Source organism: Gigantopelta aegis, chromosome 14 (genome assembly GCF_016097555.1).
Source record: "Gigantopelta aegis isolate Gae_Host chromosome 14, Gae_host_genome, whole genome shotgun sequence".
Classification (NCBI taxonomy): Eukaryota; Metazoa; Mollusca; class Gastropoda; order Neomphalida; family Peltospiridae; genus Gigantopelta; species Gigantopelta aegis.
This window is the reverse complement of record NC_054712.1, coordinates 2,357,527-2,385,285: the sequence shown is the minus strand read 5'-3', so window position 1 is coordinate 2,385,285 and position 27,759 is coordinate 2,357,527. Positions and strand designations below refer to the sequence as shown.

The 27,759-nt window shown below is 39.2% G+C and overlaps 2 protein-coding genes across 2 annotated transcripts in view; both read left to right on the top strand.

Annotated features, from left to right (window-relative positions):
• Positions 1-3,283: 3,283 nt before the first annotated feature.
• Positions 3,284-8,276, top strand: LOC121388384 (probable glycosyltransferase STELLO1). The gene is made up of 3 exons (XM_041519687.1): positions 3,284-3,309; positions 4,778-4,930; positions 5,833-8,276. Exons 1-3 carry the CDS (start codon positions 3,284-3,286, stop codon positions 7,781-7,783), a joined length of 2,130 nt encoding a protein of 709 aa, XP_041375621.1. The 3' UTR covers positions 7,784-8,276.
• A 7,757-nt stretch (positions 8,277-16,033) lies between these two features.
• LOC121388383 (probable glycosyltransferase STELLO1) overlaps positions 16,034-27,759 on the top strand; it is a 47,536-nt gene continuing 35,810 nt past the window's right edge. The window contains exons 1-3 of the mRNA XM_041519686.1: positions 16,034-16,173; positions 16,874-17,065; positions 22,804-22,956. Coding sequence (XP_041375620.1) covers positions 16,034-16,173; positions 16,874-17,065; positions 22,804-22,956 — 485 coding nt within the window. The remainder of the gene's footprint in view (positions 16,174-16,873; positions 17,066-22,803; positions 22,957-27,759) is intronic.

The following is a 27,759-nucleotide window of genomic DNA, read 5'->3' as shown; positions in this document are numbered from 1 at the left end:
TTTATTTAGTCATTTGGGCATGACAACTATCTTGAAATTCAAAATGGCCACCAAGTAAATATTCTTATATATATATATATATTTACTCACAGTTGACCCACACCAACAATTTAGGTATCTGTTTACATTTATGAACTCAGTGAAATTCAAAATGGCCACCATTTTAATATATTTTTCCATATATTTTAACTCTCGGTTAACATAGAAACACAATATTTTTTGTCTGTATGTACATTTATGTAGCCATGAATTTATTGATGACATTTTTATAGTCATCCAACCGTAGCAGCCATCTTGAAATTCAAAATGGCCACCATTTTAATGTATTTTTCATATATCGTAACTTCCGGTTGAGGCAGAAACACAATTATTTTTGTCTGTACATTTTTAGGATCAATGAATTAAAGGGTGATATTTTTATAACCATCCTCCAATCATGGAACCACGTTAAAATTCAAAATGGCAGCCATATGGAGATTTAAAAATGGCCACCAATTTTAACATTTGGCAAATATTTTTCCTCCTGGTCCACATACATTTTATGTGAAATAATTAAAATATTGCATTACTAATGACTTTCATGTTCTAGATTTTAAACTAATGAAACAGAGGAACAGACCAATTGTAAACTGTAATTCACAATGACACATTAGCAGGGCTCACACATTTAGTATCTGGCTAATTGAATGTTGTTTAAATTAGCCACTTTTTAATAATTTCTAAAGAAATATCCTACATACATGTATCTGAAAATTGACTAAAATTAATTATTTTCCATTGTGACCCCTGATTAGGCATCTACTTCGTCTGTAATGGCATGTGTATTGCAGCAACCATCACCACTTGTAGAGTTCTGTACATTGCGGATTGTATTCCTTACAGGTTCATCTACTTAAACACTTACTGATACCACAGTTGCATCTGATCAGTTCTATCACAGCCTCTGGTGCAGCTCGCACCTTCAACCACATTTACAAATATATCCTCCTTGATCCAACCATGGGTCTAGATCACTGGGTGTAGCATGGAATCCTAAGCTAGAAAATTTACTTGGAGATATGCTCTTTGGGTATGCTTTTATTAGATATTTGGCAGTGTTTCCACACCTTGATTTGGTGATGGTGTCTTGAACTTCTATTCTCTCAGAATAGCTGCATCAATTATACAAATCACCCTTGGGCTTAGTACCATGGAGTACTGACCTCTTTATATGATTCATCAGTAATTCCAAGCTGGCTAAGAGCTCCAGATATAGCCAGTGGAGCTTTTCCGAATACATTCAATAACATTTGTTTGCATATACCATCAATTTTTCCTGTGGTGTCACACCCAGTTATTACATGCAACCCTGGTAACGTTGATTTTCTTTCTGAACCCAGTTCATCATCAATTAGTTGCATGTTGATCTGGTTGCGACTTACGTCTGTAGCAATAATTAGTGGGATCAGTATGTGTGTGATCTTCTCAGGATAAGAACTAAGTCTGTGTCTGGTGCATAAATTCACTTCTAACGGAAGCATTTCCTGCATGCTTTGATTCACTATTAGATGGTTACATGGGTGTAAAATTTACTTTTTAACACAATAATATTTATGAAAGATGACATCAGATATTTCTACTAACCAGGCTACAGATTTTCGAAGCTATCCGAGCACTACGATATCGAAAACTAGTGCAGGTCATGATGTGACAATGACACATGATTCCTCATACTCGTGAAGTAATCGGACCAGGCAATGAGGTGGATTTTTACATCAAAGACAGACTGTTGGGTTCTTATCCCATTAGGATACACATAATTATATGCAAATTACAACCAGATCAACCTGCAAACATTGTATAATGAACTGTATCCAGAGATAGACTCGGATTACCAGATGTTCCTGCTGTAACTGAATATGACACAACAGGACAATTGGTGATGGTGGACACCAATAAAGAGAATTCAATGTATTTACGAAAGCTCCACATATAAGTAACACCAAAGTCAGGTTGGAATCGGTGATGAACCATACAAAGAGGTCAGTGAAAATGTGCAGATTTTACTGCATGGAACCAAGCACAAAGGTCATTTCTACAACTGATGCAGCTATTCTAAGATGAAAAGTTAAAAAACCCCATCACCAAACCAAAGTGTGGAAACACTACCACCTACCTCTGGGGTATGAAAACAGCATACCCAAAGAGCACATCTCCAAGCACATTTCTGAGGTCAAGATGCCATGCTACATCTGGACATTCTTGATCCATGCAAACTTGGTATATTTGTGACTGCTGTTAGAGGCGCAAGCTGCACCAGGATCTGTGGTGGAACTGATCAGATGCAATTGTGGTGTCAGTAAGTGTTCAAATAGATGTACTGTAATTTAGATTAAGCGACACAACCTTCAATTTACAGAGTGTTGCAAACGTGAAACTGATGAGGACTGCTGCAATGTGCATACTATTACAGATGAAGTAGATGCCTAGAATATGCCATTATGCATTACAACTTACAGTTGCTATGTTCCTTTATTTCATTAGTTTGTACTAATGAACACAACAGTCGTATTTGTATGTAGACTATGAGAAAAGGTATTTGCCAAATGATTACATTGGTGGCCATTTTGAATTTCCATATGGCTGCCATTTTGAAGTTTAAGATGTTTGCCATAATTGGATGACTATAAATCTAAAGAATTAGATTCATTGACCACTGAAATATACATTTAGACAACACAGTTGTGCTTTTCCATTAAGCATGAGTTGAGATATAAGACAAATGTATTAAAATGGTAGCCATACTGAATTTCAAGAATGTTTTCATGATTCAATGACTATATAAATGAAAACGATCCAAAGCATGGAATACAGAAATGTACATGGACACAAAATTATGCTTCCACGTTAACTGGGAGTTGAGATATTTGAAAAATATATATTAAAGTGGTAGCCATTTTGAATTTCAAGATGGCTGCCAAGATCAGACAACAATTTTCCTTTTTACAAAATAATCATCTGAGCTCATAGATGTAAACTGACACCAAAATTAATTTTCTGTGATTAATGGGAGTAAAGATAGAGAAAAAAATAACATGGAATGACGTCCATTTTGAATTACAAGATGGTTGCCATGTGAGATGAATAATAAAGACAATATTTTAATTCACTAACATAATATGTTTAAATATACCCCAAAAATATGTTTCTATGTTAAATGGGAGTGGAGATATATAAAGAAATTATATGAAAATGAGGGCCATTTTGAATTTCAACATGGCTGACATGATAGTGGTCAGAAAAAATGCTACCAATCAATTTCTGGTTCAGGTAGGTCATGGGAACATATGACCAAAATTGTATTAACTTGAGCAAAAAAAAAAAAAAATGCAACCTTCAAAAAATGAACATAACTCCCTAGACTATAACGGTATTTTTATTCTGCAAAAAACGTCCGTAGTGACCGGAGGTCAGTATTCTACGGGGGTCAAAATACCACGTTACTGGGATGCCGTAGTATTCTGACCCCCCGGTCACAATTCTACCGTAAAAGTAAGTTTTCTACGGCAAAGAGTCATTATTCTACGTAGAAAAGTGACAGCTGCCGCGTCAGTACTGAAACGCAATCCAGGGGGATTTCACAGATCTCCATCCCCATCAAGGAGACTTCTTGGCGTCCTCTACCCTTGGACATAGGAAAGTACCAGATAACGGGGAGCAACGTCAGCTAGAACGTCTTCGTAACAAGCTCGCTCCCAGGATTGATTTTCTTGATGCTTGTGTCATTTCAGACATAACGGGTAGAGTCTCTATGACTACCTACTTCCGTACAAAAGAAATGTCATGCTATTTTTAGTAAGAACCCGCACATGTTTCAAACACAATGGTGGTTGGTACATTGACACTAGTTCACATTAAATTAAAACGAATTTACTGGCCTGACGAAACAACATTTTGTATCACAACAAACACTGTCACATTTATCACCAATGGCAGGACTGGTAGCCTCAGCTGTGGGATGAAAAGTTGGGTGCATCTCGGACTTTAACCCGCCCAGATAATATTTGGTGTACGGCTACCTGTAGACCTAATTTACTAAACTCTCACAACTTTACGATATTTCAGTGCTGTGCAAAAAAGAAAAAAAAGAAAAAAAAAAAAAAGAAGAAAAAAAAGCGATGATTCTTATACTAATAGTGTTGTATATTAACTAAACTTAGTGTCCATTAGTATGGGCTGAAACAAGGTTCTGCGCCTTTAAACGAGTGTAAGAGACCTGTGCGATTTAGACCCGCGGTTTGGAAACAGGGCCTCCACGTGTCCAAACTATTGGACTTGAGTACTCGTGTGTCAAATTCGACCCGGACCCGAGTATCCGACACTTACACTAGATGATGATGAGATTAAGGAATAAAGTAAAAGAGCATTATGCATCTTAATTCCAGCGCTGAACATGGATGCCAAATCATGCCATTGTGTAGCATTGCACACATTCGACTTTTGTTAACCCTGCATGTATCATAGCCGTACAATGTGTCTGGCGGCACACATATGGCAAAATGAAGTTTAAAAACAACAACAACAACAACAAAAATAAATCACGAGAGTGCTCTTCCTTGCACGAGTACTCGAGTCCTTTAAACGGACTCGAGTCTTGCTAGACTCGTCCCGTGCCCGAGTACTCAGTACTTGCGGAGACGCTATTTGAAAATAACAGTACGTTAGACATGAAACAGCCTCGCTTTCAAATATGTTGAGAAATTTATTAAACAAGCATCCCCTTTTCTTTACTTTGTAGACAATTTAACAGTTCAAGCTTGGAACCTACCTTTGACAAGTGGATCGTGGTGACGACCATCTTCTCTCCCACGGATGACGTCAAGTTTCTAGCTAAAATACCCGGATGGAAAGTCGTCGTCGTCGGAGACAAAAAAACACCCCGACACTGGAGGTTTGTCAATTTTTTTTTTCCATGGAGTGCGTCTCTCTGAGGGGCGGGGGGGGGGGGGGGTTGGGGACGTAGTCCAGTAGTAAAGCGTTCGCTTGATGCGCGGTCGGTCTGGGATCGATCCCAGTGGGTGGATTCGGTATTGTCCCGTCCCAAACAGTGCTCCACAACTCATATATCAAAGGGTGTGGTATGTATTGTCCTGTGTATATGAAAGTTCATATAAAAAATCCCTTGCTGCTTTATAATTAGACGAATTTTGTTGTGGAGGCAGTGGGTTCCCCTCTCTATTCTTGTCGACCACCTGTTGAAATAACCATATGTTTGACACCAGATAGCCGTTATTTAAAATGTGCCGAGGTTTCGATAAACAAACATTCCTTTTCTTTCAAAACAAACTGTCAAAATAACGATATTGTACACACCAAATAGCATAAGGTGTCGGTTAAACAAACGTTATTTCGTCTTTCCTTTGGATTGCAATTTATTCCTCGGAATGAAACTAGTTCTACGATTTATCTGATGGTCTGTCGGTCTGTCTGCCTGTCTGCTAGACCGCCTGCGTGCCTCGATAATCTTTAATTTATCTCTCTTTTTCTGGACCCCCCCCCCCCCTTCACTCACTCTCTCTCTCTCTCTCTCTCTCTCTCTCTCTCTCTCTCTCTCTCTCTCTCTCTCTCTCTCTCTCTCTCTCTCTCTCTCTCTCTCTCCACTCTCTCTCTCTGTACGAATGTATATGCATACGTACGTAACTATCTTACAATCCATCTATCTACCTATATCTGTCTGACCATATCTGTGCAATGTGTGATATAAATGAATTGATAATCGAAGTAGTAAATTCATTGTTGTTCTTGTATGGACATGTTTAACCTTAATGCTGGTTTCTTTTCTTCTTTTTCCAGCAGTCCTAACTGTATTTTCCTAGACCTCGAAACACAACAACAGCTTGGCTTTGAGAGTGTCGCACTTCTTCCTACCGGAAGCTATGCCCGGAAGACAATCGGATACCTGTACGCCATTGCTAGAGGTGCCAAGGTCATTTACGAAACTGATGACGACAATCGACCTCTTGACCTTCTAAGAAACTTTATTCTACAGCCGCAGACATCGGGTATTATGTTTGATGGGGAGCATCTGTTCAATCCGTACCGCCATTTCGGCCAGCCGACGTTGTGGCCGAGAGGTTATCCTCTGAACGCCATCGGAGACAACGTCTCTTACAACTACATCCTGCAGACGTGGAAAACTCCTTCCATCCAACAGAGACTAGTGAACGGCGACCCGGATATGGATGCTATTTTCAGACTGACTCGGAAGAAGACGCTGAAGATGTTGAATATAACATTTGACATGCGGGCTCCCCCTGGTGTTGTACCAGCAGGCGTCTTTTCACCTTTCAACTCCCAGAACACGCTGTTTCTCTATGACGCACTGTGGGCCTTGCTTATTCCCACAACCACAACGTTCAGAGTGTGTGATATTTGGAGGGGCTACTGGGCGCAGCGTCTTCTCTGGGAAATGGGAGGAACTCTGGGATTCCTTCCACCAAACGCTTTCCAGAAAAGAAATTCGCATTCATACCTTGACGATGCTGTTCAGGAAAAAGATCTGTACTTTGAAACAACGAGACTTTTGTTGTTCTTGAAACAGTGGAACTGCCGCCCAAAAGCAACCTTCTTTACCTGCGTGCTAACCCTCAGTCAAGATATGGCTAGTAATAATTTTTGGAAGCAAGCTGATGTCCTGTTAACTGAAACCTGGCTCAGAGATCTGCAAATGGTTGGGTATCGAGAACCGGAGCGAGTCCAGGCAAAGTATCAAAATGGCAGCTTCTGTCCTCCAAAGGGATATAGCGATAGACAAACTGTTGTAGAGTTCTGGCCCGTTGAGCAGAAGCTGCCCATAGCGCACACGACGGACAAATATGACTCCAAATGGAACCATATTCGGTCCATTTCCAGTTTTTGTCCAGAAACATCTCTAAAGCTACCCAAATACGCATTACAACAAACTTCGTCTACTTATTCCAACATTCTTCTCATAATAGTGTTTAACTTTGCACATTACGAAAATGTTAAGTTGTTGGAAATTATTTACAGCATGCATTTCCCACAAAGACTGTATTGCGGTCCTGGGTTAAGTAACTTCAGACACGTCACACGACCTCTTAAAACGCACGTCACCTTTATAGAAGTGGATATTGGAAATGGGTATTTTGGACAAGCGTGTATGATGAAGGCCATGAGCATGAACTACCGAGTGGATGGATACCTGCATGTCGCAGACGACACATTAATGAATGTCTGGAATCTAAACTCACTTCCGGTTGATCGAATATGGTCGTCGTCTTTACTTGTGTTGCTGAGGACATCCGGGAACTCAACTAATTGGCCCTGGGTGAATTCAGAGTTTGGCAAGAAAGCTTATTTGTCGTCAATGAGCGAGTTTAAGCAGCTAGACAAAGCTCGGTACAACGCCTTCAAACAGACGTTAAACACCAACACAAAATTGTCGGACGGAATTTACCACCAAGCATCTGACATTGTTTACATCCCAACCCGTTTGAAAGAGCACTTCATTTTCATCAATCGGATATTTGTAAAGCACAGACTTTTTTTGGAGATCGCTTTTCCAACCTTCATCGTTGGTGTTGAATACATTAATAAACTTGTATTCTTGAAGGGAAAATATCTTTGGTATGCTGGTTCTAGAAAGTATGCAGAAAAACATTTCAACAAGGATGTGCATTTCTTGCATCCCGTGAAAATAAAACAGGTGTTGCATGCGACTAATGGTGTTAAATTCTTCTGTGAAATATATCTGCCTCTAACATTACCTGGAGTGAAAATATAAACATGTTTATTACCCCAGTGGTCACTCAAAACTGGGAATTTTTTTTATATATTTTCTCAGTGAGAAATATTCTGCATTGGTGTAACGTACACTACCATTGGACGATTTGACGCCTACAAATCAATGACCTAGCCAGTACTAAATATGACGTCATCACGATTTGGCAAACCCATACAATGGTGTCACTTAGTTTAAAGAGTTTGCGTTTACGGATGTCTGTTTTCAGTGTTAACTAGTAATAAATTGTTAGTTTAATGCAATTCATAACAGATATTGTTGACAGAATATACAGAACTTTGCTTTTTGAAAATTATCAATGAACATGAATAAAATATAAATGATTACGAGGTGGCAAGTAAACTGAACAGAGTAATAGGTTTATGAGCTGTAACCTTTACAGCAACAGCTTGTAAATTAGTAGTTAAAGGCATACTGTCACGGATTTAAGGACCTTATTTCTTTAAAAATGGATAATAAATAAAAATTACATTAATTGTTGGAAACCAAATCTAGCTATCGCATCACCTTAATTGAAACCATGATGGAGTGAAATCTATGTCATCCCTCTCCGTAATTTTAGTTTTTGAATTTGGACCATTGCCATAATTCAATTATTTTTACAAAATATCATTAATAAATGGAGTATGGTGGTTATGAAGATGGTTGAATAAAGTACATTTAGGGACAAATCAAATTATTGTTATTCAGGTAATACTTTGATAGACCATTAAATAGGTCAGTGGTCTGTGATAATATGCCTTTAATGTTACGATACTCTGAGGAATGTTTTCATTAAAAAAAATGGAAACAACCCCAGATGCTCTAGTTTCAGTTTCTTGAAATGTATGATAGAGGTTAAATCCTCACGTGATGATTCAAGAACGTTTCTTAAAGACGCACTGCAAGAGGATTATGTGTTTTAAAAAGGTCATCAAAATTGGGCCTAAGCCCACGGCAGTTCCACTGTAGGATTGTATTTAACATTGGGTGGAAGTTAGTGCATTATCTTAGCCTTTGATGGTGGTCTTTTGGTTTGTGGATGATCAAACGAATTACCAGTTAAAACTGATCGCTGTTCATGTTTCTTTATTCTACCTGACAAATTATCTTTGTGTTTTGTTTTTGGTGTCCTTTTTGGTCACAGGTTTGCTAGAACCTGGCTGTCCAGCTGGTGAAACCGTTGGTGGATTCTTAGAATCAGAGGATACATGGGACAGAGTAATTTGCTTCTGAACAGCCTTTGCTGTCTGTTTTTGAGCCTTCTCAATATCCGATATTTTCTGATAGCGATCAACACCATTAGCTCAGGTTAAATCCGTCTGAACTGAAGTATTTGTAGTACAGACTTTTAACTGCTGCAGCATAGGATTTCCCAACTGCAACAGTTGACTTGGTCTCCACCAACTTTCTGGCTTCAGGAAACGACAGACGTTTTTCAACTCTAACCTGTTATATCCGTTTCTCCTGCTGCAATCTTGGGCACTCCCGAGAGTACGCAAAATGGTTTCCCTTGCTGTTAGTCATGAAATATCAGTATGACATGTCTTGCTCTCGTGGTCAAACAGCCCACACCGTGCACGTGTCAATTGTCCACGGAAGGTGTTTTGACCATGTCCAAATGTTTGCCATTTAAAACACATTCGAAACACGCCTTTTGACGAGTTAAGGGACTTGTGCGCACTGACTTTGATAGATGCATCACACAACAATGTGGATCTGAGACATTTGGAATGACTCTGCAGAGCATTCTACCAACAGAGAACCATTCTTTTAATCTTTTGACACTCTTTGGCTCACCAGCCAAGCCTTGGAGTCCCGTCTCAACAGCGAAAGGTGATAATGTTTGGAAGGCTCCATCGGTTGACGAGGGGCGAGATGTAGCCCAGTGGTAAAGCGCTCAATTGATGCGTGGTCGGTTTGGGATCGATCCCGGTCGGTGGGCCCACTGGGCTATCTCTCGCTCTAGCCAATGCACCACGACTGGTACATCAAAGCCGTGGTATGTGCTATCCTGCCTATGGGATGGTGTATATAAAAGATGCGTTGCTGCCAATCGAAAAGAGCAGCCCATGAAGTGGTGACAGCGGGTTTCCTTTATCAATATATGTGTGGTCCTTAACCATATGTCTGACGCCATATAACCATAAATAAAATGTGTTGAGTGCGTCATTAAATAAAACATTTCTTCTTCTTTTTTGTTGGTTGACGATTCAATAACCAGGAACCTTGCTCAAATATCGGAAGAGATCACTTTTGATTTCTTCACGGTTATGGCATGAACTTGAAGGATTGCTCTGGACATAAGCGTGACACTGCGCATACCTTTGACAATTTAGTCACTGAGCTCCGCAGTATTGAACAGGATCGTCAGGAATGATATCAACTTCCATTGAAAAAAACTGTCCTGGGTAAAATGGCAACTGTAACTTCTCCTGTTGAATTTTTGGATGCCTTAGCTGATATCAAAGGTATGATTAACCAGCTGAATATCAGGTTTGATCAACAGGAATCCAGGTTTAGACAGATGGAGAAACAGTTAAGCCAGGATCCACCATCACGATGAACCCAAGAAAGTTGTACTGGATCTTCATACTTCCAGAAGCAGAAGAATGTTCCGCCTCAGTTTAGTCATCCAGATGTGCAACCAACACAACGCCAAAGGGATCCACGTGGTATTCAGTGTTTCCGTTGCCACCAGTATGGACATATTGCAATTGGATGTCGGGTTAGGTTAGATCATAGCCGAAGAAATTTAAATGGGAATCGACCTTAGCCGGGCAGCAGGCTACTGGCCTTTGTTGTACAAGCTCCACTAACAATACTTTTATTCCACAGGGTTTAGTTGGAGATGCCAATGAGGTTGAAGTGAGGGTGAATGACACTACCTGCCGTGCTCTATTGGACACTGGTAGTACGGTTTCAACTGTCAGTAATTCTTTTTATAAGAATTCTTTACCTGGTTTGGAGTTACATTCACTTCAAGATATTCTTGAGGTTGAGTGTGCTGATCGAAAAAAGTCTTCCATATTTAGCCTATGTTGAAACGTCTTTACTGCTAAAGGGAAGTTCAGAGGATCAACCAATTCAACCTATAATTTGTCTGTACCAATTTTAATTGGGACAAACATCTTATCTTCTCTTTTACAAGGTTGTCGCCAGAAGTATGGAAATAAATTTCTTCAGTCAGCTGATCTTCATACAGGGTATTATTTAACCTTTAGATCCATGATTCTCCAGCAGAAAGAGCTGTATTGGATGAAAGGTCGACTTTGTCTTGTTAGGTGCGCTGAGACACAGAATGTAGCTGTTGGGCCAAATTCAACCATACTACTGAGAGGCTATATGGACAAGAGATTGCCATTTCGTGATTCTTGTGCCGTTTTACAGGCGTGTAGCAAGTCAGCGGTTTCAGATCTTGAAATTACAACAACCATTGTGCAGTACAGCTACAGAGGCAACCAGGAAATAGATGTTCAGCTGTCTAATACAACCCGGACGGTAGTGATAGCACCAAGAGCTGTAATCTGTGAGCTGCAACCAGTCACTATTGAAGACGAACCTTTAGAATAATTTAGTCCTGATGCATCACATCTTTCTAAAGTTACTTTGTCGACTGACATTTCCAAAGATGAACTGTAACAAGGAAGACAACTCCTTTTAGATTATAAAGATATCTTATCCAGTGGTGATGATGACACTGGATTCTGTCCACATGTTCAACACCGAATTGATTTGACAAATGAGACTCCATTCAAGATTCCTCATCGCTGAATTCCACCTTCGATGTTTGAAGAAGTGAAGCAACACTTGAAACAACTTCTGGCTTGTGGAATAATTAGAAGGTCTTTTAGTCCCTGAGCTTCACATGTGGTCATAGCCAGGAAACCTGATGGTAGTCTACGCATGTGTGTAGATTACAGGATGCTCAACCAACACACTATCAATGACGCATATGCTTTGCCAAGAACGGAGGACATTTTTGATTGGTTGGCAGGTTCAAAGATGTTTTCTGTCCTTGACATGAAGAGTGGTTACCACCAGGTTGACATTTTGGAAGAGCACAAGCCTCGTAATGCTTTCACCGTTGGACCTTTGGGCTTTTATGAATATAACCAAATGGAATTTGGATTGACCAACAGCCCAGCGACCTATCAACGGTTGATGGAAGACTGCTTAGGGGATTTGCATTTTGATATTTGCAAGATTTTCATAGATGATCTGATTATTTTTTTCAGACACCTACGAGGAACATATTACCAGATTGAAATGTGTTTTTCAAAGGCTTCGTGAGAATGGTTTAAAACTGTCTCTGAAGAAATGCAAACTCTTTCAGTCTGAGGTAATATATCTAGGACACATAGTCTCTGGTGATGGTATTAAGCCAGATCCTTCCAAGGTGGACAAGGTTTTGAACTGGACTCAGCCAGAAAGCCCTGAACAGGTCAGGCAATTCCTTGGCTTTGCCAGCTATTAAAGGAAGTTTATTCCTAACTTTTCTAAGATCTGTCGACCACTGACTGATCTGTGACCAATGACAACCAAGAAAGACAGGAGAAGCAAGAAGACAAAGCCTGATGTCAGATTTTGTTGGGGAACAGATCAGCAGCGGGCTTTTGAGTTACTCAAGAAGACTTTAACAACCCAACCTGTACTGGGGTACCCAGATTACTCACTGCCCTTTGAAGTACACACAGGTGCCTGTCACCAAGGTCTTGGAGCCATTTTGTACCAAGAACAACAGGATGGTAAAAGGATGATAGCCTATCCAAGCCGAGGATTAAGCAAGACAGAACGGAACTATCCAGCTCACAAGTTGGAATTTTTAGCACTGAAGTGGGCAGTGACTGAAAAATTCCACGATTGCCTTTATGGACATAGCTTTACTGTTCTTACCAACAATAACCCACTGACATATGTGATAACCACAGCTAAACTCGATGCTACGGGTCATAGGTGGTTAGCTGCTTTGTCTGTGTATGATTTTGTAATAAAATACATACCAAGTAAAGCGAACACTGATGCTGACGTGTTGTCATGACTGCCAATAAGGTCACCAGAAGACAATGTAGAAACTATTTCATCAGATTCAATTAAGGCGATTTCTTTAGGTTTACAGGTGCTGAGTCTGGTGGAAAGTATCTGCATGTGTGGTTGCAGATTCTGTAGATGCAGATGAAGCTGATGATCTGAAACAGATGACTTTTCGGGAGTGGCCACAAGCTCAGATGAGAGACCCTAGCATTAGTCCCATCCTTAGGGATATTGCCCAGGGTAAACGACCAAGAAGAAAAGATGTTTCTTTATCAGTGCATTTAGCTCTGTTGAAGGAATTTGACCATCTGTTTATCCACAGATGTGTTCTCCATATGAAAACAGTGGTCAGTGGTCTTGAGAAGAGACAACTAGTCCTTCCCACAGCGTTTGTCAACACTGTTCTTCAAGGCCTGCATAACGACACAGGACACCTGGGTAAAGAACGAACCCTAACTTTGGTTAGGGATAGGTTTTATTTTCCAGGCATGGGGAAAGCTGTGGATGCTTGGATCAATGGATGCGACAGATGCCTGAGGAGAAAATCTCCAACCAATATTTGAGCACCTTTGGTGAACATCCAAACACACCAGCCACTGGAATTGCTGTGCATGGATTATTTAACTATAGAGTCTTCGAAAGGTGGTTTCCAAAATATTTTGGTCATCACTGATCATTTTACCAGATATGCACAGGCTTTTCCAACGAAGAACCAGACTGCCAAGACAACAGCTGATGTGTTATTTAATCAGTTTATTGTGCATTATGCTTTTCCTCAGCGGATCCATACAGACCAAGGCGCCAACTTTCAAAGTCAGCTGATGAAGGAACTGTACCAGATATCCGGGATAGACCAATCCAGGACCACACCCTATCATCCAATGGTAAATGGGATGTGTGAAAGATTTAATCGGACACTACTGGATATGTTGGGGACTTTGACTCCAGACAAGAAGGCCAACTGGAAATCACATGTTGCACCATTGGTCCATGCATATAACAGTACAAGACATGAATCGTACAGACTTGCCAGTGAGGCTGCAAATCACAGTCAAACTCTGCAGAAGAAGCAGTACGATTCCAGAGTCTGCGGGGCTGTTATTCGGGTCGGAGATCGGGTGCCTGTCTGAACATTAGCTTTTGATGGAAAGCATAAGTTGGCAGACAGATGGGAGGAGGATATGTATGTGGTGCAAAGTCAACCAAGCACAGATGTTCCAGTGTTTGTTGTCAAGACGGAGAAAGGACCTGGAAAGCCACAGACTTTGCATTGAAATCTCCTTCTTCCCGTCAGTTCACTGCTAATTCCTGTCAAAGAGGATATTAAGCCTGTACCGCCACCATGAATCACCAGGCCAGTGACACTCATGAAAATACAAATTGCCATAGATCAGCAAGATGGATCAGTCCCATCTTATGATGACGAGTTTATGGAATCTGGACAAAAAGTAGTTTCAGCTGGTTTCGGTGCTCCAATAGCAACCGATGTTATGCCTGTTGAAGAAGTTGCACAGGAGGACACAGCTCCAGTTCATAAGAACATTCCTCTTGAACTTGGAGACACCCCTGTTCAAGAAGATCCTTTACCAGAGGGGGACATCACGGAGTGATCACGTGATTCAGACAATGAGGTACAGGAGGACCGTGCAGATGTTCTCAACGTCGATAGAAGACCGCCAAGACCACCACCAAGAAGATCACTGAGGGATAGGAAACCACTTGAGTGGATAACGTGAGGTGACTTTTCCATGTCTCAGTCTCCACAAGTCCAATCTCCTAATCGTAGACCAGACTGGAAAGAGAGGGCAACATTTTTAACGTCTTTAGCAGCCACTGGTGTTCTTAGCAGTATGCCTGACAGTGCTCGAGAAGCACTGTTGTCATTAGTGCTTAAGAACTAGTAAATAACGAGGACGTTATTTTAATTAGTGGGGGGAGAATGTAACCATGTGGGTTTTATTGTATTAATGATTTTAGTATGTACAAAACACATGCACCTAATCCTTTGGCTAGGAGCTGTAGGGACATGCATTTACCTGTCTAAACATCTGACCTCTGACCAGGGACAGTGAGTATCAACCAATAGACTGGCTAGCTGTGTTTGACCCAGTTGGTGGCTATTCATTGTCACTCACCTGACATTCTTTTACATGTCACGATCTGCACAGGCTACACACTCTTGATCTGCTTTAAACATACACTGGGATAATTGACTTTTTGACGATTGATGTTAGCGCCCTAAAGCCCACAGCTGAAGGTTTGTTTGACTAATAGGTTTATGAGCTGTAACCTTTACAGCAACAGCTTGTAAATTAGTAGTTAATGTTACGATACTCTGAGGAATGTTTTCATTAAAAAAATGGAAACAACCCCAGATGCTCTGGTTTCAGTTTCTTGAAATGTATGATAGAGGTTAAATCCTCACGTGATGATTCAAGAACGTTTCTTAAAGACGCACTGCAAGAGGATTATGTGTTTTAAAAAGGTCATCAAAATTGGGCCTAAGCCCACGGCAGTTCCACTGTAGGATTGTATTTAACATTGGGTGGAAGTTAGTGCATTATCTTAGCCTTTGATGGTGGTCTTTTGGTTTGTGGATGACCAAACGAATTACCATTTAAAACTGATCGCTGTTCATGCTTCTTGTTTACCTGACAAATTATCTTTGTGCTTTCTCTTTGGTGTCCTTTTTAGTCACAGGTTTGCTAGAACCTGGCTGTCCGGCTGGTGAAACCGTTGGTGGATTCTTAGAATCAGAGGATACATGGGACAGAGTAATTTGCTTCTGAAACAGCCTTTGCTGTCTGTTTTTGAGCCTTCTCAATATCCGATATTTTCTGATAGCGATCAACACCATTAGGCCAGGTTAAATCCGTCTGAACTGATGTACTTGTAGTACAGATTTTTAACTGCTGCAGCATAGGATTTCCCAACTGCAACAGTTGACTTGGTCTATACCAACTTTCTGGCTTCAGGAAACGACAGACGTTTTTCAACTCTAACCTGTTGTATCCCTTTCTTGGGCACTCCCGAGAGTACGCAAAACGGTTTCCCTTGGTGTTAGTCATGAACTATTACTATGACATGTCTTTCTGTCGTGGTCAAACAGCCCATACCGTGCACCTGTCAATTTTCCACGCCTTTTGATGAATTAAGGGACTTGTGCGCACTGACTTTGATAGATACATCACACAACAATGTGGATTTGAGACATTCGGAATGACTCTGTTGAGCATTCTACCAACAGAGAACCATTCTTTTAACTTTTTGACACTGTTTGGCTCACCAGACAAGCCTTGGAGTCCCATCTCAACAGCAAACGGTGATAATGTTTGCAAGGCTCTATCGTTTGATGAGGGGTGAGACGTAGCCCAGTGGTAAAGTGCTCAATTGATGCGCTGTCGGTTTGGGATCGGTCCCCGTCGGTGGGCCCATTGTGCTATTTCTCGTTCCAGCCAGTGCACCACGACTGGTACATCAAAGGCCGTAGTATGTGCTATCCTGTCTATGAGATGGTGCATATATGCCTTGCTGCCAATCGAAAAGAGTAGCCCATGAAGTGGCGACAGCGGGTTTCCTACTTCAATATCTGTGTGGTCCTTAACCATACGTCTGACGCCATATAATCGTAAATAAAATGTGTTGAGTGCGTCGTTAAATAAAACATTTTTTTCTTTCTCGGTTGACGATTCAATAATCAGGAACTTTGGTCAAATATCAGAAGAGATCACTTTTGATTTCTTTACGGTTAATGTAGATAACGTAGATCTCTCTCTCTCTCTCTCTCTCTCTCTCTCTCTCTCTCTCTCTCTCTCTCTCTCTCTCTCTCTCTCTCTCTGTCAGGATAGCACATACCACAGCCACATACCACAGCGTTTGATATGCCCACTGACGGCGATCGATTGTATACCTGCCCGCACACCAAGCGAGCGTTTTACCATTGGACTACGTCGTTCCCTTTTTCTTTAGTATGCGAGCAGCTGTCAAAGTAACAATATACTCGTTCTTAAATACCCTTCCGTGTGGGAATTAAGCTTGTTCTCAACGATGCATTACAAGGAGGTTTAGTGTCGCGCGGTTTTACAACGGGTGCCGTTGCCACCGCAGTAGACGTGCAATGGCAAAGCTTCGCGTGGTCTACATTTGCATTATCGTCGGCGTTGTGTTATCGTTTGTATACGTCAATCTGATGTCCAATATGAACAACGCCAGTAAATGGCATTCATTCTTCGAGAAGAAACCTGCTATAAGGTAGAGTGCATTTATTATTGAAATATTGTCAAAACATACACTTAGTCTTCGACAAGAAACCTGTTATAAGGTAGAGTGCATTTATTGTTGAAATATTGTTAAAACATACACTTAGTCTTGGAGAAGAAACCTGCTATAAGGTAGAGTGCATTTATTGTTGAAATATTGTTAAAACATACACTTAGTCTTCGAGAAGAAACCTGTTATAAGCTAACATGTATTTATTATTGAAATATTGTTAAAACATACACTTAGTCTTCGAGAAGAAATCTGTTATAAGCTAAGATGTACTTAGTACTGAAATATTGTTAAAACATACACTTAGTCTTCGACAAGAAACCTGTTATAAGGTAGAGTGCACATATTATTGAAATATTGTCAAAACATACACTTAGTCTTCGACAAGAAACCTGTTATAAGCTTAGATGTATTTATTGTTGAAATATTGTTAAAACATACACTTAGTCTTGGAGAAGAAACCTGCTATAAGGTAGAGTGCATTTATTGTTGAAATATTGTTAAAACATACACTTAGTCTTCGAGAAGAAACCTGTTATAAGCTAACATGTATTTATTATTGAAATATTGTTAAAACATACACTTAGTCCTCGAGAAGAAATCTGTTATAAGCTAAGATGTATTTAGTATTGAAATATTGTTAAAACATACACTTAGTCTTCGACAAGAAACCTGTTATAAGGTAGAGTGCACATATTATTGAAATATTGTCAAAACATACACTTAGTCTTCGACAAGAAACCTGTTATAAACTTAGATGTATTTATTGTTGAAATATTGTCAAAACATACACTTAGACTTCGAGAAGAAACCTGCTATAAGGTCTATAGCATTTATTGTTGAAATATTGTTAAAACATACACTTAGTCTTCGAGAAGAAACCTGTTATAAGGTAGAGTGCATTTATTATTGAAATATTGTTAAAACATACACTTAGTCTTCGAGAAGAAACCTGCTATAAGATAGAGTGCATTTATTATTAAAATATTGTCAAAACATACACTTAGTCTTCGAGAAGAAACCTGTTATAAGCTAAGATGTATTTATTATTGAAATATTGTTAAAACATACACTTAGTCTTCGAGAAGAAACCTGTTATAAGCTTAGATGTATTTATTGTTGAAATATTGTTAAAACATACACTTAGTCTTCGAGAAGAAACCTGTTATAAGCTAAGATGTATTTATTATTGAAATGTTGTCAAAACATACACTTAGTCTTCGACAAGAAACCTGTTATAAGCTTAGATGTATTTTTTGTTGAAATATTGTTAAAAGATACACTTAGTCTTCGAGAAGAAACCTGTTATAAGGTAGAGTGCATTTATTATCGAAATATTGTCAAAACATACACTTAGTCTTGGAGAAAAAACCTGCTATAAGGTAGAGTACAATTATTATTAAAATATTGTCAAAACATAAACGGTGTCTTCGAGAAGAAATACATTATTATGTAGAGGTGTATTTATTGTAAAACCATGAATTGAGTATTCTATATTTCTTCTAGAATATCCAATTAATGGGGTAACCCTTCTGTGCTATACCGGTGCTTTTATTGTCGCAAAATATTAGTTTTATGGACGGAGTTGGAACGTATATCGGTTGTTTTACTGGACGGCATCGCACATTTAGTTTTAATGGCCACGCGTTAACAGTGACAATCATAATGGACGGAGTTGGAACGTATCTCGGTTGTTTTACTGGACGACATCGCACATTTAGTTTTAATGGCCACGCGTTAACAGTGGCAGTCATCATTGACGGAGTCGGAACGTATATCGGTTGTTTTACTGGACGACATCGCACATTTAGTTTTAATGGCCACGCGTTAACAGTGGCAGTCATCATGGACGGAGCCGGCACGTATATCGGTTGTTTTGCTGGACGACATCACAAATTTGGAGAGGGACGTAGCAAGAACAAACAAACTTATACAAAGTGCATTCTAGTCCACGAACTAGGCAGATTTGCAGTCCACTGAGTAAATTTGCTGTCAGGTTGTTTGTTTGTTTATATTATTTTATGTCAAAACAACAGCGAATACACTGAAATAAAATAATAAATAGCAGGCTCATGTGCAGGGTTCTAGATTGAGGCGAGCAAAGTTTACAAGGGGAGGGGGTCGAGACATAATAATAATAATAATAATAATAATAATAATAATAATAATAATAATAATAATAATATTATTATTATTATTATTATTATTATTATTTGATTACTTCAGAGGAAATATTTTGCTTTAGTATATATATATATATATATATATATATATATATATGTATGTATGTATGTATGTATGTATGTATGTATGTATGTATATATGTATATATATATATATATATATATATATATATATATATATATATATATATATACTCTTCAAAAGAAGAAACGCAAAACCACATTGTCGTAACATTTGGAGAATTGATTTAATTATTGAATGGTGAGTCCGATAATTACCAAATGTTGCAGGATTGTTCACAATTCACTCTAGTCCGTTGTGAGTAAGTGATAGGACACACCACCAAGGTCAAGGTCATCTGGAGTCAATACCGGGTGTGGCCTCCGCGTGTGTTGACAACTGCCTGGCACCGCCTGCCCATTGAAGCAACCAGAGTACGGATGACGTCCCGGGGGATGGTGGCCCACTCGGCCTGCAAGGCTGCTGCCAGCTCGGGCAGGGTCTGGGGCTGTGGTTGTCGCTGTCGGAGGCGTCGGTCCAACTCGTCCCATAGATGCTCAATTGGGTTCAAATCCGGTGATATCGATGGCCAAGGAAGGACATTAATGTTGTTGTTCTGTAGGAAAGCCGTTGTGAGACGTGCTGTCTGAGGCCTGGCGTTGTCATGTTGGAACACTGCGTTGGCGTTGGCCATAACTGGAACGATGTGTGGCCGGAGGATCTGGTCAATGTAGCCCTGTGCATTCAGGTTGCCCTGCACGTGGACCAGGTCAGTTCTGCCAGTGTGTGAGATGGCTGCCCACACCATGACACTACCCCCGCCGAATCTGTCCACTTCCTGCACGCAGTTTGCCGCATAACGTTCACCACGACGCCTATACACGCGACATCTTCCATCATGACGTCGGAGCAGAAATCGGGACTCGTCACTGAACCACACCTGTCTCCATCGCAGTTGAGGCCATTGTCGATGAATCTGGCACCACTGCAGTCGGAGTCGACGGTGTTGTGGTGTTAAGATGACACCTCGAACTGGACGTCTGGCACGAATTCCTACCTCACGTAGGCGGTTCCGTACGGTCTGGTCGGATATCCTGCGCAAACCTGGTATTGCTGCGGCTGTGGAGGTGGCAGTAGTCAATCGTTCCCGAAGGTGGCGTACCCGGATGTAGCGGTCCTGTCCGGGGGTAGTGACCCGTGGTCGACCGGATCTAGGGAGGTCACGTGTTGATCCATGTTGCTGTTAACGGTCCCACAGTCTGGAGATGGTGCTTGGGGACACATGGAATGCCCTGGCAACGGCCGTTCTGGATTCGCCTGCGTCTAGTCGGCCGATGGCATTGTTTCTCTGCGGTTCACTGAGACGTGGCATGTCCTGGATTGTCAACTGTCGGCCAGATACAGAGGCCAGGCAAGCGAACACCCTGCACTTTTATACTGTCGGTGTTCATGTTGCACGTGCAGACAACGCACGTGCAGTGGTGACATGGTTTGCACGTGGCTGCGTTTTTGCGAATATTCACATTTTGGAACTTTATTGTACAGTAGCTGCGTTTTATCGAATGTAACCGTGGGAATGTGTTTGGGACATACAATGACCTTATATTCACAAAGCATGAACCGGTAGGAAACATAAAATCGGAGTTATAACCCATTTGTACCCTTTTGCGTTTCTTTTTTTGAAGAGTATATATATATTGAGACTGGACATCATTTTCACTCACAATTTTATTTTTACATTTTTTAAGATAGAAAGAAAGAAAGAAATGTTTTATTTAACGACGCACTCAACACATTTTATTTACGGTTATATGGTGTCAGACATATGGTTAAGGACCACACATACTTTGAGAGGAAACCCGCTGTCGCCATTTCATGGGCTACTCTTCCGATTAGCAGCAAGGGATCTTTTATTTGCGCTTCCCACAGGCAGAATAACACAAACCTTGGCCTTTGTTGAACCAGTTATGGATCACTGGTCGGTGCAAGTGGTTTACACCTACCCACTGCGTCTTGCGGAGCACTCACTCAGGGTTTGGAGTCGGTATCTGGATTAAAAATCCCATTTCTCGACTGGGATCCGAACCCAGTACCTAACAGCCTGTAGACCGATGGCCTAACCACGACGCCATCGAAGCCGTTTTTTTTAAGATAGATGCACCAAGATAAAAGTGCATAATATTTTCTAACATATTGACTTCACCAAAAATAAGAGATCTCCACTTTGAATCTATACATACAAGCCTTTTAATCCAAGCAATTTTTTGTGCCATAATAAAAATGTTTGAATATTTGGTACTTTAATTCCTCCATCTCTAATAGTATAATTCATTTGTATATGTTTAACTCTGTCAGGTTTATGCTTCCAAATAAAATTTAAAAACTTTTTTTGAAGTTCTTGAATACAATTAATAGGTGGATTTGGAATAGAGGAAAATAAATGATTTAATTTTCCAAGAACAAGAGATTTTAATACTATGTTTCTTCCCAATGGAGTAAGAGTTTTACTTGAGCAAATGTTCAAAATAGATTCAATAGCTTTAAATTTCTCCTTAAAATTACTTTCTATCATATTTTCCAAGTCAATATCAAAGTTAATCCCCAATAAAGTAAATTGTTCTGTCCAGTCAAATTTCCAGTCCCGACATATCTTATATCTACTACGTTTTTTCGACCGTATCCAAATTAGTTTAGTATTGTCCACATTTACTTTAAGACCTGAAAAACAAGCAAAAAATGCAAGGGTGTTTAAAGTGGTGTAGAGATTTTTTTCTGTTCCATCTAATATCACTGTTGTTTATTAAAGAGACATACCCTAGTTTAAAACAAAAACAAAAAAACCCGCACGTTCGTCTAAGAATTAATGATTTATAAAGCAAGCTCTAGTTATTTTTGACGGTATTTCCATGTTTAAACATCGACGACTTTAGCTTCTCTCTGTTATAGCCATATCCAAATATGTGTTGCAGGTTTGTAGATTAACTAAACTTAGTGTTCATTTTTACGGGCTCAAACGAGGGCATTCGTCTTTAAACGAGTGTAAGAGAGCTGTGCGAATCAAACCCGCGGTTTGGAAATAGGGCCTCCACGTGTCCAAAATATTGGACTTGAGTACTCGACCGGGACCCGAGTACCCGACACTTACACTAGATGATGATAAAGAGCATTATGCATCTTAATTCCAGCGCTGAACATGGATGCCAAATCATGCCATTGTGTAGCATTGCACACGTTCGACTTTTGTTAACCCTGCATGTCTCATAGCCCTACAATGTGTCTGGCGGCACACATATGGCAAAATGAAGTTTAAAAAACAACAACAACAACAAAAATAAATCATGAGAGTGCTCTTTCTTGCACGGGTACTCGAGTCCTGTAAACGGACTCAAGTCTTGCTAGACTCGTCCCGTGCCCGAGTACTCAGTACTCGTGGAGACGCTATTTGGAAATAACAGTACGTTAGACATCAAACAGCCTCGCTTTAAACTATGTTGCGAAATTTATTAAAGAAGCGTTTCCTTTTCTTTTCTTTGTAGACAATTTAACAGTTCAAGCTTGGAACATACCTTTGACAAGTGGATCGTGGTGACGACCATCTTCTCTCCCACGGATGACGTCAAGTTTCTAGCTAAAATACCCGGATGGAAAGTCGTCGTCGTCGGAGACAGAAAAACACCCCGACACTGGAGGTTTGTCAAAATTTTCATACTAAAACGTTTTTGATGATTTCCTTGGAGGGCATCTCCCTGAGGAGCGAGGGGGCGGGGGGGGGGGGGGGGGCTGATATATTAAAGGGTGTGGTATGTATTGTCCTGTGTATGTGAAAGTGCATATACAAATCCATTGCTGCTTTATAATTAGACATATTTTGTTGTGGAGGCAGTGGGTTCCCCTTTCTATTCTTGTCGACCGCCTGTTGAAATAACCACATTGTGAGAACCCAGTATGTTTATAAGTAATACTGTTGTGAGTTACGTTTATATATATATATATATATATATATATATATATATATATATATATATATATATATATATATATATATAATTATAAACTTGCGAGGACGCAAATGTATCTAAGCAGAGGGTAATGTGAGAACCCAGTATATTTATAATACTGTTGTGAGTTACGTTTTTTTTCATAATTGTAACTGGCGCTCACATAACTCCGGTATGAGACCATTACCAACCGCCGACTTACGATGTCTTTTATGTCAATTTTATTACATTTGGGCGAATGTCGATCCTTTTAAGTGATGTAATTATTACTTGTGTACATTCCAAATTCATATTCCAATGATGTCATGTCGTGGCACGAAGTTTCTTGTCACTTCTGAGTGTTTTAACAAATCATGTTTATATGTTCACGCACTTACAAACGGCGGTAATTGCCGAGTTGACCGTGACCTTCAAGAATTATATTTATTGTACATCCGGGTCACAGTTGTCAAAATTTTTAGCGGTAAATACAACTAAACTTTGGAAAACCAAAGTTTAAATTATTATTTTTGTAGGAACATGAATGAGATTAGAAATTACTGTATATGTTTATTTAGATAGTTTATTGAGGTATTAGTTTACACCAGTAATAGGGAAGTCGGGTATAGGGAAGACCGGGGCTGGTTGTCACACTTTTTATGTCGTTACATTTCTACAATTTATAATATCTTATTATCAACTGATTTTCTTGTAAAGTTTAAATCGTTTATATCAGCCATATAGTGTAAAGGTAAATTTCGTCCAGCTTCATTTAAATATAGGATTCTGGCAATTGAAAATATTAAAATTATTGAGACAACCTGCCCCGTTACGGTGTTGGTTATTACAGGTCCTGAGGTTGGTTGTCACTATATGTTTAATGTACTGTAGATCCTGAAATTAATGCGATCATAATATTAATGCGAAAAATGCGAGCTCGTGTTATTCGCATTAATAATATGACACATTTATTTCTATGTTTTGTCTATGTATCCCACGTTATTAAAACAAAACAAGCAAAGATTAAAATTCTAACATATAACACAACTGGAAATAAATTCATTGTAGGCAAGTCTGACTAATTGTTGACTAGTCCAGCAAGCTATGTGTCACACTCTTTTAAAACAAAGATTAAAATGCTAATACATTTATAAAGCAACTGGAGCACAATTCATTGTAGACGAGACATACTAATCGTACAATAATCTAACAAGATGCCAGCCACGCTTGATGATTGCAGGGTCTTTGGCTATCGTATCAAAAGCCGACATGATACATCGCGTGTGAATGGGTTTTAGTACGCTAATCCTGAGGTCGACCGTTTCTGTGATTTAACTGTTCAAGTTCACTGCAACTTAGTTGGCTGAATTGTTCTTTTGTTATGACTTTGAAATATGTCTACATCAATACCCGTTACGTAAATGAACGCTGCAAAATATGGAGTTGATCTCACCAAAACACTAAGGACTAAACAGGTTAACTGATGTGTACACAGATATGATAGTAAGTTGATCTCATTGAAGACAACTGTAACTTGGATTGAACAAAAAACTACACGGACGTGTGTTGCTAATACAGTAATATTTCAAATGGAGGCCACTCGCATTAATTTCATGTCGCTTTTAGTCTGCCCACCGTCACTCGCATTAATTTAGGGACGCGTTAATTTCAAGATCTACAATATTAAAATACAGTAAAACACAATAAGTTGAAGTTCTTGTGATTGGATATCACAACTTAATGTTGTCAAATGTAAGACTTTTATTAATTTAAAAATCAAAAATATTTTCAACAATTTTTTTATTTAATATGCCATACTTTAAACAATAACGATATACTTGAATTTTCAAAAGTATATGTATGTATGTATTTATAAATGTATGAATATCTATATATTGTATACATTTGACGGGCACATGGAATACAAATCTGTTTTCGACTCAGATTGTCTCTCATGCCGTTGCCTGGACTCGAACATATGGCACCTAATCGCTCACATTTCCTTGACCACCACGATTACCGCTTGGTCACCGAGAAGTTATAAAAAGAATATTAACCGAGGATATACATGAAGCCTACAAACGTGTATATAAAATTATTTTTGGCCTCATATGTATTGATGTATGTATGTATGTATGAATGTATATAAACTTTTAAACTTTGATTTGTTTAGCGACACCACTAGAGCACATTGATTTATGAATAATCGGATATTGGATGTCAAACATTTGGTAATTCTGACTTAGTCTTAGAGAGGAAACCCGCTACATGTATCCATTAGTAGCAAGGGATCTTTCATATGCACCATCCCATAGAGTGGATAGTACATACCACAGCAACTGATATACCATCCTTGGTATGTATGTATGTATGTATGTATGTATGTATGTATGTATGTATGTATGTATGTATGTATGTATGTATGAATGTATGCATGTACGTATGTATTATATGCATGCAGGTATGTAAATTGCAATTCACCATGCTTTTGCGTTACCGGGGTTGGTTGTCACGTGTTATTGTATGTGACAACCAACCCCCGACACCGTGTGACAACCTACCCCCTCACGACCCATTCACAATAATTACTGTCCGTCAGACCAATGTACTAGTCTATTGCTTATAAGTTCACTCCATAAGAAGCAGACTTTCATATCTGTTTAACACTGTACTAATCTGAAACAAAATGTACAAATGGTACAAACTAGAATATAATAATATTAATATTAAAAAAATACATACAGAGCGAAAAAAAAAGAGTCAAGTTTTGAAATCTAAAAAAAATGCCGTGAATTCTTTGTAATTTAAATATGACGGAATACAAACATTTCAAGCCACATACTTGTCTTAGTCCAGTACGCTTACGCCGTTTAATGGAAGAGATATGGCCACTGTGACTACCAACCCGTGTGACACCCAACCCCGGTCTCCCCTACTTTTAGCGTGACTAGCCTTACCCAGCCAAACAGGGGGAGGGTCTTAGTTCGCTGATTCAGCCGGCTGATTTTAGTTGTTTTAGACGTGATTACCCTCCCAATGCGCTGATTCAGCACACTGATTTTAGTTGTTTCAGACGTGAATACCCTCCCAATGCGCTGATTCAGCACACTGATTTTCGTTGTTTTAGACGTGAATACCCTCCCAATGCGCTGATTCAGCACACTGATTTTAGTTGTTTTAGACGTGAATACCCTCCCAATGCGCTGATTCAGCCGGCTGATTTTAGTTGTTTCAGACGTGAATACCCTCCCAATGCGCTGATTCAGCACACTGATTTTACCAGCACGCTGATTTTAGAGTTGGGATTAGATAGCCATTCTCACTAATAAACTAATATTCTCAATAAACATGATAATTATATTTGGCAATATAATTAATTAGAAATGTAGATATAGGTTAGCCTTCAATTATAAATCAAGAGCCTAGAAGAGCTATGGTATTTACTGTGAAAAGTTAACATTGAGATAAAGTGTCTTGGACATAAGTGATATTATTCTGATATAGGAATATGTTGTCTATTGAGTTAGAAATATTGAAATAGAAGTTAAAGTGTAGTTTAATATATTGCTGAAGTAGTGAAAAGTGATGTCGTTCACACTGTGTACAAGAGAAGAGAGTGTAGAAGTAGTGAAGAGTGAGAAGTGTAGTTTAATATATTACTATAGTTCACTCGGTGTATAAGAGAAGATAGTGTAGAAGTAGTGAAAAGTGAGAAGTATTGAAATAGAAGTTAAAGTGTAGTTTAATATATTGCTGAAGTAGTGAAAAGTGAGGCAGTTCACACTGTGTACAAGAGAAGATAGTGTATAAGTAGTGAAGAGTGAGAAGTGAAATATAGTGGAAATAGTTGTGGGTTATGTAGTGCCACCCTACTGAGTTTATAGTGGTTAAGTGATAGTTGAGGGTGATGTAGTGCCACCCTGTGTAGTTTATGGTGTTTAAGTAGTACTTGAGGGTGATGTAGTGCCACCCTGTGTAGTTATTATAGTATTGAAGTGACAGAGTAATGTAGTGCCACTCTGAGTAGAGAAATATAGTACTGAAGTAGTAGGAAGTAGTGAGAGGTAGTATTAGAGATAGTGTAGTGAACTGTAGTATTAAAGATAAAGCAATATATTAAACTAGCACATCTGAAGTTAGAGTATAAGTAAACAGAAATTTAGTTATAATGGAAATAGTTGTGTAGTTGCATAATGTAGTTTAATCATAAAATAGGTAACATGAATACTACTTATCTTAATGAATACGTATAGCTCAGAATATGTTCGTTTTTAGTAACATTTAATGACATATTGGTCAATGTGTATTACTTGAAAGTGCTTGTTGATAGCAAATACTGATTGATATACAAATAATATAGTGAAGTGCAAGAAGCATTTTATTGAGAACTATACCTTGTTGTTACATAATAAATGATTGAACTTTACAAATTTGTGGTGTCATCTTTGCCTTCTGTAGTTTTTAGGAGTTTATTACCAGCCATTCACAAAACATTCAGACGCTCGGTCGTCACAT